Source organism: Anomaloglossus baeobatrachus, chromosome 4 (genome assembly GCF_048569485.1).
Source record: "Anomaloglossus baeobatrachus isolate aAnoBae1 chromosome 4, aAnoBae1.hap1, whole genome shotgun sequence".
Classification (NCBI taxonomy): Eukaryota; Metazoa; Chordata; class Amphibia; order Anura; family Aromobatidae; genus Anomaloglossus; species Anomaloglossus baeobatrachus.
The window spans coordinates 506,310,758-506,326,425 of NC_134356.1; the positions used below are offsets into that span (position 1 = coordinate 506,310,758).

A 15,668-nucleotide genomic window follows, 5' to 3' on the forward strand; every position below is an offset into this window, starting at 1 on the left:
ATATATATATATATATTATATATATATATTATATATTATATATATATATTATATAGATATATATATATATTATATAGATATATATATATATATTATATAGATATATATATATATATTATATATATATATATAGATATATATATATTATATATATATATATATATATATATATATATATATATATATATATATATATTATATATATATATATATATATATACTAGAAGGTGGCCCGATTCTACGCATCGGGTATTCTAGAATTTACGTATTGTGTAGTTCATGTATGATTTTTGTTATATATATATATATAGAGAGAGATGTTGTTGTCTTTAGTTACCAAGTGTTTGTGTAGGCGCTGTACATGTTCTGGGTGTTGTCTGGGTGTGACGGGGGGTGAGAGCGGTGTTGTATGTGTGTTGCGTGTGTTGCGTTGTTTGTGGAGCGCTGTGTGTCTGTAGCGTTGTGTGTGTGTTGCGCGGTTTGTGTGTGTGTGGTGTGTTTTGGGGGGAGGTATGTTTTGTGCAATGTGTGTGTTGTGCGGTATGTGCGTATATTTGTGTGTGCCGCGGTGTTTGTGTGTTGGGTGTTGTGTGTGTGCAGCGTTGTCTGTGTGTGTGGGTGTCTGTGTAGGGCAGTTGTTTGTGGTTCCCAGTGTGTGTGTGTGTGTGTGTGTGTGGTGTGTTGTGCAGTGCGCGCGCGCGTGTGTGTGTGTGTGTGTGTGTGTGTGTGTGCATCAGCCTCTCTTCTCTCAGCCTACCTCTCCCAGCCTCCCTCCTCCCAGCCTCCCTCAGCATCAGCCTCCCTCTCCCAGCCTCCCCAGCATCAGCCTCCGCCAGCATCAGCCTCTCTCCTTCCAGCCTCCTCCAGCATCAGCCTCCCTCTCCCAGCCTTCCCCAGGATCAGCCTCTATCCTCCCAGCCTCCGTCCTCCCAGCCTTCCCCAGCATCAGCTTTCCCCTCCCAGCCTCCCTCAGCATCAGCCTTCCCCAGCATCAGCCTCTCTCCTCCCAGCCTCAGCCTCTCTCCTTCCAGCCTCCCCCAGCATCAGCCTCTCTCCTTCCAGCTTCCCTCAGCATCAGCCTCCCCTTCCCAGCCTTCCCCAGGATCAGCCTCTCTCCTCCCAGCCTCCTTCCTCCCAGCCTCCCTCAGCATCAGCCTTCTGCTCCCAGTCTCCCCCAGCATCAGCCTCCCCATGCATCAGCCTCCACCAGCATCAGCCTCTCTCCTTCCAGCCTCTCTCCTTCCAGCCTCCCCCAGCATCAGCCTCCCCTTCCCAGCCTTCCCCAGGATCAGCCTCTCTCCTCCCAGCCTCCTTCCTCCCAGCCTCCCTCTCCCAGCCTCCCTCAGCATCAGCCTTCCGCTCCCAGTCTCCCCCAGCATCAGCCTCCCCAAGCATCAGCCTCCACCAGCATCAGCCTCTCTCCTTCCAGCCTCCCCCAGCATCAGCCTCTCTCCTTCCAGCCTCCCTCAGCATCAGCCTCCCGTTCCCAGCCTTCCCCAGGATCAGCCTCTCTCCTCCCAGCCGCCTTCCTCACAGCCTCCCTCAGCATCAGCCTTCCCCTCCCAGTCTCCCCCAGCATCAGCCTCCCCAAGCATCAGCCTCCACCAGCATTAGCCTCTCTCCTTCCAGCCTCCCCCAGCATCAGCCTCCCCAAGCATCAGCCTCCACCAGCATCAGCCTCCCTCGTCCCAGCCTCCCCCTCCCAGCCTCCCCCAGCATCAGCCTCTCTCCTCCCAGCCTTCCCCATGATCAGCCTCTCTGCTCCCAGCCTCCTCCAGCACGCCGTGCTCCTCTGCCGACACTCACACACCCGATCGCATCCACTCACACACACCCGATCGCATCCACTCACACACACCCGATCGCATCCACTCACACACACCCGATCGCATCCACTCACACACACCCGATCGCATCCACTCACACACACCCGATCGCATCTACTCACACACACCCGATCGCATCCACTCACACACACCCGATCGCATCCACTCACACACACAGACACTGACGATATCGCACATACGCGCTTATACTCACAACATCCGGGGATATCACATGCTTCTGGCCATGTGATCCTCCGGCAGGTCCTGGAAGATCACAACAGCACAGTCTCGCCGCCGAGAAGCAAGCGATATCTCCGGATGCTGTGAGTATGTGGATGCGATGTGATGTGTGTGTGAGTGAGTGTGATCTGATTTGTGTGTGTGTATGTGTGTGCTGTTATGTGTCTGTATTTTCCGCCGCTGCAGGACCTTGATGTGTGGATGCGATGTGATGTGTGTGTGAGGTGTGTGTGAGAGTGAGTGTGAGCGTGTACACTGGTAACTATGATACACATCGGGTAACTAAGGGACCTTAGTTACCCGATGTGTATAATGGTTACCAGCTTTCACGGCCTCCGTGAAGATCCCAGCATCGCAAGGTTATGTGTGGCGCTGCCGGGATCCTGACGGAGCCGGTGTAGAAGCAAGCGATATCCCAGCATGTTGTGATGTGTGAGGTGTGTGTGAGAGTGAGTGTGAGAGTGAGTGTGATCTGATGTGTGTGTGTACTCACCTGGGAATCGGGGCTCCGTGTCAGTTGGGCCAGAGCGAGCGTGCATTGCGTTAGGGGGGCGGGGCCTGCAGAGAGCCGGGGCGAGAGGCCAATCCGTGTGGGGGGGCGGGGCCATGGCGAGCCCAGCGGCCAATCAGCTTTGTGTCACCGTAAGGACACAATTTCGGAGCATGACAGACAGACAGATAGACAGAATAAGGCAATTATATATATAGATATATATATATTAATATATATATATTAATATATATATATATATATTATATATTATATATATATATTATATATATTATATATATATATTATATATATTATATATATATATTATATATATTATATATATATATTATATATATTATATATATATATATTATATATATTATATATATATATTATATATATTATATATATATATTATATATATTATATATATATATATATTATATATAGATATATATAATTATATATATATTATATATATATATATATTATATATATATTATATATATTATATATATTATATATATATATCTATATATATAATTGCCTTATTCTGTCTGTCTGTCTGTCTGTCTGTCTGTCTATCTGTCTGTCTGTCTGTCATGCTCCAAAATTGTGTCCTTACGGTGACACAAAGCTGATTGGCCGCTGGGCTCGCCATGGCCCCGCCCCCCCACACGGATTGGCCGCTCGCCCAGGCTGCGCCCCCACACGGATTGGCCAGCCGCTCGCCCAGGCTCCGCCCCCCCCACAGATTGGCCTCTCGCCCCGGCACCCTGCAGGCATTGGCAATTCAGCCACGCCACGCCCCGCCCCCCTCACGCAATGCACGTTAGCTCTGGCCCCACCCCCTCCCTCCCCCCGCGCATTTCTCTAACTGACACGGCTGTCACGGAGGTGAGTACGGTACTCCCTATCCCCCCCCAACCCCCCCCCCCCCCCGGCCCCCGCTCCCAAAGGGGTGGTGTGGATACTCGCATGGTTACAAGCGCTGTCACGGAGGTGAGTACTGTACTCCCTCCCCCTCCCCCGGCCCCCGCTCCCACGGCAGTGGTGGGAGTGGTGTGGATACGTTGGTAACCATGCTCGCATGGTTACAAGCCCATCAAGGTCCTGCTGCGCCGGAAGGTCCACACGCACACACACAAACATACACACACATCAGATCACACTCACACTCACTCTCATACACACCTCACACACACCTCACATCGCATCCACATACTCACGACATCCTGGGATATCGCTTGCTTCTCGGCGGCGAAAATGTGCTGTTGTGATCTTCCAGGACCTGACGGAGGATCACATGGCCAGAAGCATGTGATATCCCCGGATGTTGTGAGTATCAGCGCGTATGTGCGATATCGTCAGTGTCTGTGTGTGTGAGTGGATGCGATCGGGTGTGTGTGAGTGGATGCGATCGGGTGTGTGTGAGTGGATGCGATCGGGTGTGTGTGAGTGGATGCGATCGGGTGTGTGTGTGAGTGGATGCGATCGGGTGTGTGTGAGTGGATGCGATCGGGTGTGTGTGAGTGGATGCGATCGGGTGTGTGTGTGAGTGGATGCGATCGGGTGTGTGTGAGTGGATGCGATCGGGTGTGTGTGAGTGGATGCGATCGGGTGTGTGTGTGAGTGGATGCGATCGGGTGTGTGTGTGAGTGCATGCGATCGGGTGTGTGAGTGTCGGCAGAGGAGCAGGGCGTGCTGGAGGAGGCTGGGAGCAGAGAGGCTGATCATGGGGAAGAGGGAAATGCTGATGCTGAAGGAGGCTGGGATGGGAAGGCTGGGAAGAAGGAGGCTGGGAGGAGAGAGGCTGATCCTAGGGAAGGCTGGGGAGAGGAGGCTGATGCTCAGGGAGGCTGGAAGGAGAGAGGCTGATGCTGAGGGAGGCTGGGACGAGGGAGGCTGATGCTTAGGGAAGCTGATGCTGGAGGAGGCTGGAAGAACAGAGGCTGATGCTGGTAGAGGCTGATGCTTGGGGAAGCTGATGCTGGGGGAGACTGGGAGAGGAAGGCTGATGCTGAGGGAGGCTGGGAGGCGGAGGCTGGGAGGAAGGAGGCTGGGAGGACAGAGGCTGATCCTTGGGAAGGCTGGGAAAGGGAGGCTGATGCTGAGGGAGGCTGGAAGGAGAGAGCCTGATGCTAGGGACAGAGACGCTGATGCTGGGAGGAGAGAGGCTGATGCTGCGGGCAGAGAGGCTGATGATGCGGGTAGAGAGGCTGATGCTGGCGCAGCATGGCGGATGGAGCACGTTTGGTAATGCGCAGCATGGCGGATGGAGCACGTTTGGGAGTGCGCAGCATGGCGGATGGAGTACGTTTGGGAGTGCGCAGCATAGCGGATGGAGCACGTTTGGGAGTGCGCAGCATGGCGGATGGAGCACGTTTGGGAGTGCGCAGCATGGCGGATGCAGCACGATGGCGAGTGCGGAGTATGGCGGATGGAGCATGTTTGGGAGTGCGCAGCATAGCGGATGGACCACGTTTGGGAGTGCGCAGCATGGCGGATGGAGCACGTTTGAGAGTGCGCAGCATGGGAGATGGAGCACGATGGGAGGTGCGCAGCATGGGAGATGGAGCACGATAGAGAGTGCCCAGCATGGCGGATGGAGCACGATGGAGAGTGCCCAGCATGGCGGATGGAGCACGTTTGGGAGTGCGCAGCATGGCGGATGGAGCACGTTTGGGAGTGCGCGGCATGGCGGATGGAGCACGTTTGGGAGTGCGCAGCATGGATGATGGAGCACGATGGGGGGTGCGCAGCATAGGGGATAGAGCACGATGGGGAGTGCGCTGCATCGGGCATGGAGCACGATGGGGAGTGTGGAGTATGGCGGATGGAGCACGTTTGGGAGTGCGCAGCATGGTGGATGGAGCACATTTGGGAGTGCGCAGCATGGCGGATGGAGCACGTTTAGGAGTGCGCAGCATGGAAGATGGAGCACGATGGGGAGTGCGCAGCGTGGCGGATGGAGCACGATGGGGAGTGCGCAGCATGGGGAATGGAGCACGATGGGGAGTGCGCAGCATGGCGGATGGAGCACGTTTGGGAGTGCGCAGCATGGCGGATGGAGCACGTTTGGGAGTGCGCAGGATGGGAGATGTAGCACGATGGGGGGTGCGCAGCATAGGGGATGGAGCACGATGGAGAGTGCACACCTCCCCCCAACACACACACACACGCGCGCGCACTGCACAACACACCACACACACACACTGGAAACCACAAACAACTGCCCTACACAGACACCCACACACAGACAACGCTGCACACACAAATATACGCACATACTGCACATATATATAACAAAAATCATACATGAACTACACAATACGTAAATTCTAGAATACCCGATGCGTAGAATCGGGCCACCTTCTAGTATATATATATATATATATATATATATATATATATACAGTTAGGTCCAGAAATATTTGGACAGTGACACAAGTTTTGTTATTTTAGCTGTTTACAAAAACATGTTCAGAAATACAATTATATATATAATATGGGCTGAAAGTGCACACTCCCAGCTGCAATATGAGAGTTTTCACATCCAAATCGGAGAAAGGGTTTAGGAATCATAGCTCTGTAATGCATAGCCTCCTCTTTTTCAAGGGACCAAAAGTAATTGGACAAGGGACTCTAAGGGCTGCAATTAACTCTGAAGGCGTCTCCCTCGTTAACCTGTAATCAATGAAGTACTTAAAAGGTCTGGGGTTGATTACAGGTGTGTGGTTTTGCATTTGGAAGCTGTTGCTGTGACCAGACAACATGCGGTCTAAGGAACTCTCAATTGAGGTGAAGCAGAACATCCTGAGGCTGAAAAAAAAGAAAAAATCCATCAGAGAGATAGCAGACATGCTTGGAGTAGCAAAATCAACAGTCGGGTACATTCTGAGAAAAAAGGAATTGACTGGTGAGCTTGGGAACTCAAAAAGGCCTGGGCGTCCACGGATGACAACAGTGGTGGATGATCGCCGCATACTTTCTTTGGTGAAGAAGAATCCGTTCACAACATCAACTGAAGTCCAGAACACTCTCAGTGAAGTAGGTGTATCTGTCTCTAAGTCAACAGTAAAGAGAAGACTCCATGAAAGTAAATACAAAGGGTTCACATCTAGATGCAAACCATTCATCAATTCCAAAAATAGACAGGCCAGAGTTAAATTTGCTGAAAAACACCTCATGAAGCCAGCTCAGTTCTGGAAAAGTATTCTATGGACAGATGAGACAAAGATCAACCTGTACCAGAATGATGGGAAGAAAAAAGTTTGGAGAAGAAAGGGAACGGCACATGATCCAAGTCACACCACATCCTCTGTAAAACATGGTGGAGGCAACGTGATGGCATGGGCATGCATGGCTTTCAATGGCACTGGGTCACTTGTGTTTATTGATGACATAACAGCAGACAAGAGTAGCCGGATGAATTCTGAAGTGTACCGGGATATACTTTCAGCCCAGATTCAGCCAAATGCCGCAAAGTTGATCGGACGGCGCTTCATAGTACAGATGGACAATGACCCAAAGCATACAGCCAAAGCTACCCAGGAGTTCATGAGTGCAAAAAAGTGGAACATTCTGCAATGGCCAAGTCAATCACCAGATCTTAACCCAATTGAGCATGCATTTCACTTGCTCAAATCCAGACTTAAGACGGAAAGACCCACAAACAAGCAAGACCTGAAGGCTGTGGCTGTAAAGGCCTGGCAAAGCATTAAGAAGGAGGAAACCCAGCGTTTGGTGATGTCCATGGGTTCCAGACTTAAGGCAGTGATTGCCTCCAAAGGATTCGCAACAAAATATTGAAATTAAAAATATTTTGTTTGGGTTTGGTTTATTTGTCCAATTACTTTTGACCTCCTAAAATGTGGAGTGTTTGTAAAGAAATGTGTACAATTCCTACAATTTCTATCAGATATTTTTGTTCAAACCTTCAAATTAAACGTTACAATCTGCACTTGAATTCTGTTGTAGAGGTTTCATTTCAAATCCAATGTGGTGGCATGCAGAGCCCAACTTGCGAAAATTGTGTCACTGTCCAAATATTTCTGGACCTAACTGTATTATATATAATATATATATATATATATATGATATATATACAGTGCCTACAAGTAGTATTCAACCCCCTGCAGATTTAGCAGGTTTACACATTCGGAATTAACTTGGCATTGTGACATTTGGACTGTAGATCAGCCTGGAAGTGTGAAATGCACTGCAGCAAAAAAGAATGTTATTTCTTTTTTTTTTTTTTTTTAAATTGTGAAAAATTTATTCAGAGGGTCATTCATCATTCAACCCCTCAAACCACAAGAATTCTGTTTGGTTCCCATAAAGTATTAAGAAGTATTTCAGGCACAAAGAACAATGAGCTCCACATGTTTGGATTATCTCTTTTTCCAGCCTTTGACTAATTAAGACCCTCCCCAAACTTGTGAACAGCACTCATACATGGTCAACATGGGAAAGACAAAGGAGCATTCCAAGGCCATCAGAGACAAGATCGTGGAGGGTCACAAGGCTGGCAAGGGGTACAAAACCCTTTCCAAGGAGTTGGGCCTACCTGTCTCCACTATTGGGAGCATCATCCGGAAGTGGAAGGCTTATGGAACTGTTAGCCTTCCACGGCCTGGAAAGCCTTTGAAAGTTTCCACCCGTGCCGAGGCCAGGCTTGTCCGAAGAGTCAAGGCTAACCCAAGGACAACAAGGAAAAAGCTCCGGGAAGATCTCATGGCAGTGGGGACATTGGTTTCAGTCAACACCATAAGTAACGTACTCCACCGCAATGGTCTCCGTTCCAGACGAGCCCGTAAGGTACCTTTACTTTCAAAGCGTCATGTCAAGGCTCGTCTACAGTTTGCTCATGATCACTTGGAGGACTCTGAGACAGACTGGTTCAAGGTTCTCTGGTCTGATGAGACCAAGATCGAGATCTTTGGTGCCAACCACACACGTGACGTTTGGAGACTGGATGGCACTGCATACGACCCCAAGAATACCATCCCTACAGTCAAGCATGGTGGTGGCAGCATCATGTTGTGGGGCTGTTTTTCAGCCAAGGGGCCTGGCCATCTGGTCCGCATCTATGGGAAGATGGATAGCACGGCCTACCTGGAGATTTTGGCCAAGAACCTCCGCTCCTCCATCAAGGATCTTAAGATGGGTCGTCATTTCATCTTCCAACAAGACAACGACCCAAAGCACACAGCCAAGAAAACCAAGGCCTGGTTCAAGAGGGAAAAAAATCAAGGTGTTGCAGTGGCCTAGTAAGTCTCCTGACCTTAACCCAATTGAAAACTTGTGGAAGGAGCTCAAGATTAAAGTCCACATGAGACACCCAAAGAACCTAGATAATTTGGAGAAGATCTGCATGGAGGAGTGGGCCATGATAACTCCAGAGACCTGTGCCAGCCTGATCTGGTCTTATAAAAGACGATTATTAGCTGTAATTGCAAACAAGGGTTATTCCACAAAATATTAAACCTAGGGGTTGAATAATAATTGACCCCCACTTTTATGTTGAAAATGTATTAAAATTTAACTGAGCAACATAACTTGTTGGTTTGTAAGATTTATGCATCTGTTAATAAATCCTGCTCTTGTTTGAAGTTTGCAGGCTCTAACTTATTTGCATCTTATCAAACCTGCTAAATCTGCAGGGGGTCGAATACTAGTTGTAGGCACTGTAAATATAAGCATTATGCTAAATATTATTTAGTAAAATATTCAGCACATTCTGCATTGCACTACTGTCCCCAATTTATTATATATTTTAGGAGTCGGAGTCTGTGCATTTTATACCAACTCCGACTCCACCAAAATGAGCTCCGATTCAGACTCCACAGCCCACTGTATATACACACACATAGCACTCTAATTAATACTAGTAATTGTTTTAACTTCTTTAAGGGGGGGGGGGTAGTCCTGCTTTCCTCACTCTGTATGTAGCGGGAGATTATTTGGGATGCCTACTTTACATTTACAGGTAGCGGTAGACATGACAACACTAGCCCCCTCACCTCCCAATGCAGATGTGAGCATATCAGGACTACCCATTTAATGTACTGGATTAGAAATGCCATCACTATAAATTAAAATCAAACTGCCTTTGATTACAATATAAAGCATATATACTGTATCTATATACTCATAGAATATTAGCCAGATTTAGACAAAAGAACAGCCCTCTTGGCATAAGTTTAGTATGATTGCAAAAATAGGCATGTATCAATATAGATAAATGTATACATCTGGGGCAAATAGTTAAAGAGAACCTGTGACCAGTTTTATGGCCTATAAGCTGCGGCCACCACCAGTGGGCTCTTATATACTGAATCTACGTCATACACACTTGCCGACACTGAGGTCCTTCGCAGGCACACTACAATACTTTGATCTGCCCTGTGCAGGACCGCAGTGCCGACGAGAGTGAGTGACGTAGACACGTCATACACACAGGCTTCAAAAGACTGAGGAGCAAGATGGCCGAGAGAGGAGGCGCCGGTCCCGGAGAACAGCGCCGCCCACCGGGCCAACCAGCACTGCAGCGACCGGTTTAGGTGAGTATTATAAAGTGTTTTTTATGTTCTCACAGCGGCCTGCACTCTTATATACAGCATGTTAGAATGCTGTATATAAGAGCCCACTGGTGGTGGCCGCAGCTTATAGGCCATAAAACTGGTGACAGGTTCCCTTTAACAGAATGCTTACCCTAATGAACATAGACTGAATGCATTTATAGGACTTTGAAATTATCCAAGACAAAATTTATTTTCTCAATCTGTGGGAGGGTCAGCTTACTTGTCTGTGTCTAAGGCTCCTTTCACATTGTGTTCCGATGTCCATTCAGTAATCCTGTCAGGACTTCCATCCGAACCCCCCTGCAAAACGAGTTTTGGATGTATGCGCCGACGTGGCTATTGACTATAATAGTGTAGACGAAGTCACAGCGTGCTCTGTTATGCACCATTTTCCCGAGTATACACTTTCTGGAGGTGGACACAAGGACGTAGTAGACTGTGTCTGCCGCCGTAAAGCGTATACTGTGGAAAATTGTGCACGACAGAGCACACTGAGCCTAATGGTGCAGACGGAGTCAATGTGCTAACTCTTGCCACAAATCTCAAATGTTAATAATAAGTACAGTTCGGAATTTTTAGTGCAGTAGTGCACATTTAGTGCTGGCTATCTTGTTTTTTTCTGCGGAGAGTTTACCGCACTTTTTTGCGGAAATTCCGCGGATTTCTAAAAAATCCACAGTACAGCGAGTCCACAGCTATTTCTATGGCATTTTGGAAATGGTGTGCCCATGCTGCATTTTTTTTTTTTCTGCAGTGGAAATAGTGCAGATTTCACTGCAGAAAAATCTGCAGCATGTCAATTATTCCTGTGGATTTTTCCGCGCGATCCTACACGTACCTGCCTTGATTGAAGATACCGAAGTCACTTCCTCCGGTGCAGAGGAGCGCGGTGGAGCCAAGAGCAGGAAGCAAGAGGTGGGCGAGGCCTGCACGAACTCCGGTCATGTGACAGCCGAAGCTATTTCAGGCCCGCCCACCTTCTCCTGCAAAGTGCAGACAGACACAGCCGGAAAGTGAAGTGCTGCATGATGGAGGCAAGTATGAACTCCCCCAACACTCCAGCACTTGTTCTGCATTGAGAATGCAGTGCCCAAGCTATGGTACTGTATCATCAATGCAGAATGACCCCAACATATCCGCAGGACATTCCGCAATACATCCGCAGCATAAAACAGACAAAGTTGTGCTGCGGTTTTCTGGGAGCTCCTGCGGAATATACACACATATATATATAGATATATATATATATATATATATCTAATTGCCTTATTCTGTCTGTCTGTCATGCTCCAAAATTGTGTCCTTATGGTGACACAAAGCTGATTGGCCGCTGGGTTCGCCATGGCCCCGCCCCCCCACACGGATTGGCCTCTCGCCCCGGCTCTCTGCAGGCCCCGCCCCCTCACGCAATGCACGCTCGACATGGCCCCGCCCCCCGCATGCATTCCCCAACTGACACGGAGCCCCAGGTGAGTACACACACACACATCACACTCACTCTCACACACACCTCACACACATATCACATCCACACACTCACAACATCCTGGGATAATGCTTGCTTCTCGGCCGCGATACTGTGCTGTGAGCTTTCAGGACCTGCCGGAGGATCACATGGCCAGAAGCATGTGGTATCTCCGGATGTTGTGAGTATGAGCGCGTATGTGTAATATCGTCAATGTGTGTGTGCGTGAGTGTATGCGATCGGGTGGGTGTGAGTGTATGCGATCGGGTGGGTGTGTGTGTGTGTGTGTGTGTGTGTGTGTGTGAGTGTATACGATCGGATCTGTGAGTGTCGGCAGAGGAGCACGGCGTGCTGGAGGAGAGAGGCTGATCCTGGGGAAGGCAGGGAGGGTGGAGGCTGAGAGAAGAGAGGCTGATGTTGGGGGAGGCTGAGGCTGGGGTAGGCTGGGAGGAGAGAGGCTGATGCTGGGGACAGAAAAGGCTGATGCTGCGGGCACAGAGGCTGATGCTGCGGCCAGAGAGGCTGATGCTGCGGGCACAGAGGCTGATGCTGCGGCCAGAGAGGCTGATGCTGCGGGCACAGAGGGCTGATGCTGCGGGCACAGAGGGCTGATGCTGCGGGCACAGAGGCTGATGCTGCGGGCACAGAGGCTGATGCTGCGGGCACAGAGGCTGATGCTGCGGGCACAGAGGCTGATGCTGCGGGCACAGAGGCTGATGCTGCGGGCAGAAAGGCTGATGCTGCGGGCAGAAAGGCTGATGCTGCGGGCAGAAGGGCTGATGCTGCGGGCAGAAGGGCTGATGTTGCGGGCACAGAGGGCTGATGCTGCGGGCACAGAGGCTGATGCTGCGGGCACAGAGGCTGATGCTGCGGGCACAGAGGCTGATGCTGCGGCCAGCATGGGAGATGGAGCACGTTTGGGAGTACGCAGCATGGCGGATGGAGCACGTTTGGGAGTGCGCAGCATGGCAGATGGACCACGTTTGGGAGTGCGCAGCATGGCGGATGGACCACGTTTGGGAGTGCGCAGCATGGCGGATGGAGCACGTTTGGGAGTGCGCAGCATGGCGGATGGAGCACGTTTGGGAGTGCGCAGCATGGCGGATGGAGCACGTTTGGGAGTGCGCAGCATGGCGGATGGAGCACGTTTGGGAGTGCGCAGCATGGCGGATGGAGCACGTTTGGGAGTGCGCAGCATGGCGGATGGAGCACGTTTGGGAGTGCGCAGCATGGCGGATGGAGCACGTTTGGGAGTGCGCAGCATGGCGGATGGAGCACGTTTGGGAGTGCGCAGCATGGCGGATGGAGCACGTTTGGGAGTGCGCAGCATGGCGGATGGAGCACGATGGGGAGTGCGCAGCATGGGAGATGGAGCACGTTTGGGAGTGCGCAGCATGGCGGATGGAGCACGATGGGGAATGCGCAGCATGGGAGATGGAGCACGATGGGGGGTGCGCAGCATGCGGGATGGAGCACGATGGGGGGTGCGCAGCTTAGGGGATGGAGCACGATGGGGGGTGCGCAGCTTAGGGGATGGAGCACGATGGGGGGTGCGCAGCTTGGGGGATGGAGCACGATGGGGGGTGCGCAGCATGGGGGATGGAGCACGATGGGGGGTGCGCAGCATGGGGGATGGAGCACGATGGGGGGTGCGCAGCATGGGGGATGGAGCACGATGGGGGGTGCGCATCATGGGGGATGGAGCACGATGGGGGGTGCGCAGCATGGGGGATGGAGCACGATGGGGGGTGCGCAGCATGGGGGATGGAGCACGATGGGGGGTGCGCAGCATGGGGGATGGAGCACGATGGGAGGTGCACACCTCCCCCCAACACACACGCGCACTGCACAACACACACACTGGGAAACACAAACACCGCCCTACACAGACACCCACACACACAGACAACGCTGCACACACACAACACACAAACACCGCGGCATACATAAATATACGCACATACCGCGCAACACACACACACTGCACAAAACATACCTCCCCCAAAACACACACAAACCACGCAACACACACACAATGCTACAGACACACAGCGCTCCACAAACAACGCAACACACAACGCAACACACAAACAACACCGCTCTCACCCCCCGCCACACCCAGAACATGTACAGCGCCCTACACAAACACTTGGTAACTACACACAACAACATCTATATATATATATTTTGTTATATATAACAAAAATCATACATGAACTACACAATACGTAAATTCTAGAATACCCGATGCGTAGAATCGGGCCACCTTCTAGTATATAAATAGAGATAGATAGATATATATATATATATATATATATATATATATCTATCTATCTATCCGCAGGACACTTTCCCTGTGGGCACATAGCCTTATAGTCAATGGCCCCTGGTTTGCGGGGTGTTCGGACAGAAGCCCAGACGGGCTCACTGAACTAGATCAGAATGTAATGTAAAAGAGGCCTTACACTAGTGCTTAGGCTGAGAACTCTGTAAAAGGCAAAAGGCTTCTATAATAAATTAGTACATCCATCACATAACTGCCCTGCTTTTATTTTACAGAATCATTTTGGGGAACTAGATTTCGGACATTACACTGCATTTTGCAAACATCCTGAGACCAAAGAGTGGAATGCCTTCAATGACATTAGGTACTTCCAGATTTCAGAATCTAAGGTGCAAACGTCTTCAGCGTACATATTGTTTTACAGTAGTCAGGCATTCAGCCTGCCACAGAAGACGTCTTCCTGCTCTTCGTGCTGATAATACACACTGTACAATAAACAAGATTGAGTGTGTCTTTTGTCGTTCCAAGAGCTTAGAAAACAGAAATCAAATAACTTGGACAAGCCAGTTAGACAGGGATCGTATTCAATGGAGTTTGTTGTTTAATTTTCATGTTTATCATCCATACTGACTGATGTTTTATTGCACAACAGTAAGCAATGTGTTTTCAAGATGTATGCTGAATATATTCATGTTTCAATGAAAATCAATACAAAAACAATTGGTCAAAAAAAAAACCTAGAAATCAATATGGATTTGATGTAAGGGATATGCTGCACTCAAATGAAATAAACAATATATATAGAAATGTATCCCTAAAATTAAAGAATCCCATCCAAAACTTGGAAACAAATCTTTGAGAACTCAAGCAAAGTCCAGCTTTTGAGGTTTTTTGCTTTTAAGAAATGTATTCAAAGGGAAGTTATTTGCATCCTAAGGCTATGTGTCCATGGTAGAATGTACCTGCGGACTTTTCTGCCTGAAAATCCGCGACTTTCGCGGCAAATCCGCACCCGCGGATTTGCCGCGGATTTACCGCGGATTTTGATGCGGATTTTTTTTTCCCATTCTATACCCAAATCCGCACCAAAATCCGCAACAAACAATTGACATGCTGCAGATTTTTCCGCATCAAAATCCGCGGCAAATCCGCAGCGGAAAAATCCGCAGCATGGACACAGCATTTCCAAAATGCCATTGAAATGGCTTGGAAGTGCCGCTGCTGCAGATTTTCGGCAAATCCGCGGTAAATCCGCGGCAAAATCCGCGGTAAATCCGCAGCGTGGGCACATAGCCTAAGGCTTTGCGCGCACTTTGCGTCGAGGTTGTTGCAGTTCTAAACGCATCCTCTGGCAGAAATGGTCTTTGCCAAATTTGGTTTTGACCATAAACACGCTATAAATACGCTTGCGTTTTTGCCGCGTTTTACTGCGTTTAACATGCTTTTTAATTAAAGTCAGATGCGTTTTGAATACAAATCAGATAGAATCACTTTTAGTGTCCTAAACCCCTGCGGTATAACATTGTGCTGGTGGTTTAGGCTGTGTGTGCACACTGCGTTTTTGCAGTGTGTTTTTGTCCGTTTTCGGGCTCAAAACTGGCTGACTTTGCTTCTCCAGCAAAGTCTATGACATTTCATTTTTGCTGTCCGCACACAACATTTTTTTAGCTGCGTTTTTGAAGTAAAAAAAATGGACATGTCAGTTTTTTTCTGCGTTTTGCTGCGGTTTTCCACCCATCCAATGCATTGAAAAAACACAGCAAATCGCAGTGGT

General features: G+C 49.3%; 1 protein-coding gene across 1 annotated transcript in view; it reads left to right on the forward strand.

Moving 5' to 3' along the window:
- Positions 1 to 14,379, forward strand: part of USP50 (ubiquitin specific peptidase 50) — a 61,843-nt gene extending 47,464 nt beyond the window's left edge. The window contains exon 7 of the mRNA XM_075342765.1: positions 14,170 to 14,379. Within this exon, the coding sequence (XP_075198880.1) occupies positions 14,170 to 14,370 (201 nt within the window). The 3' untranslated portion in view covers positions 14,371 to 14,379. The remainder of the gene's footprint in view (positions 1 to 14,169) is intronic.
- The last annotated feature ends 1,289 nt before the right edge of the window (positions 14,380 to 15,668 follow it).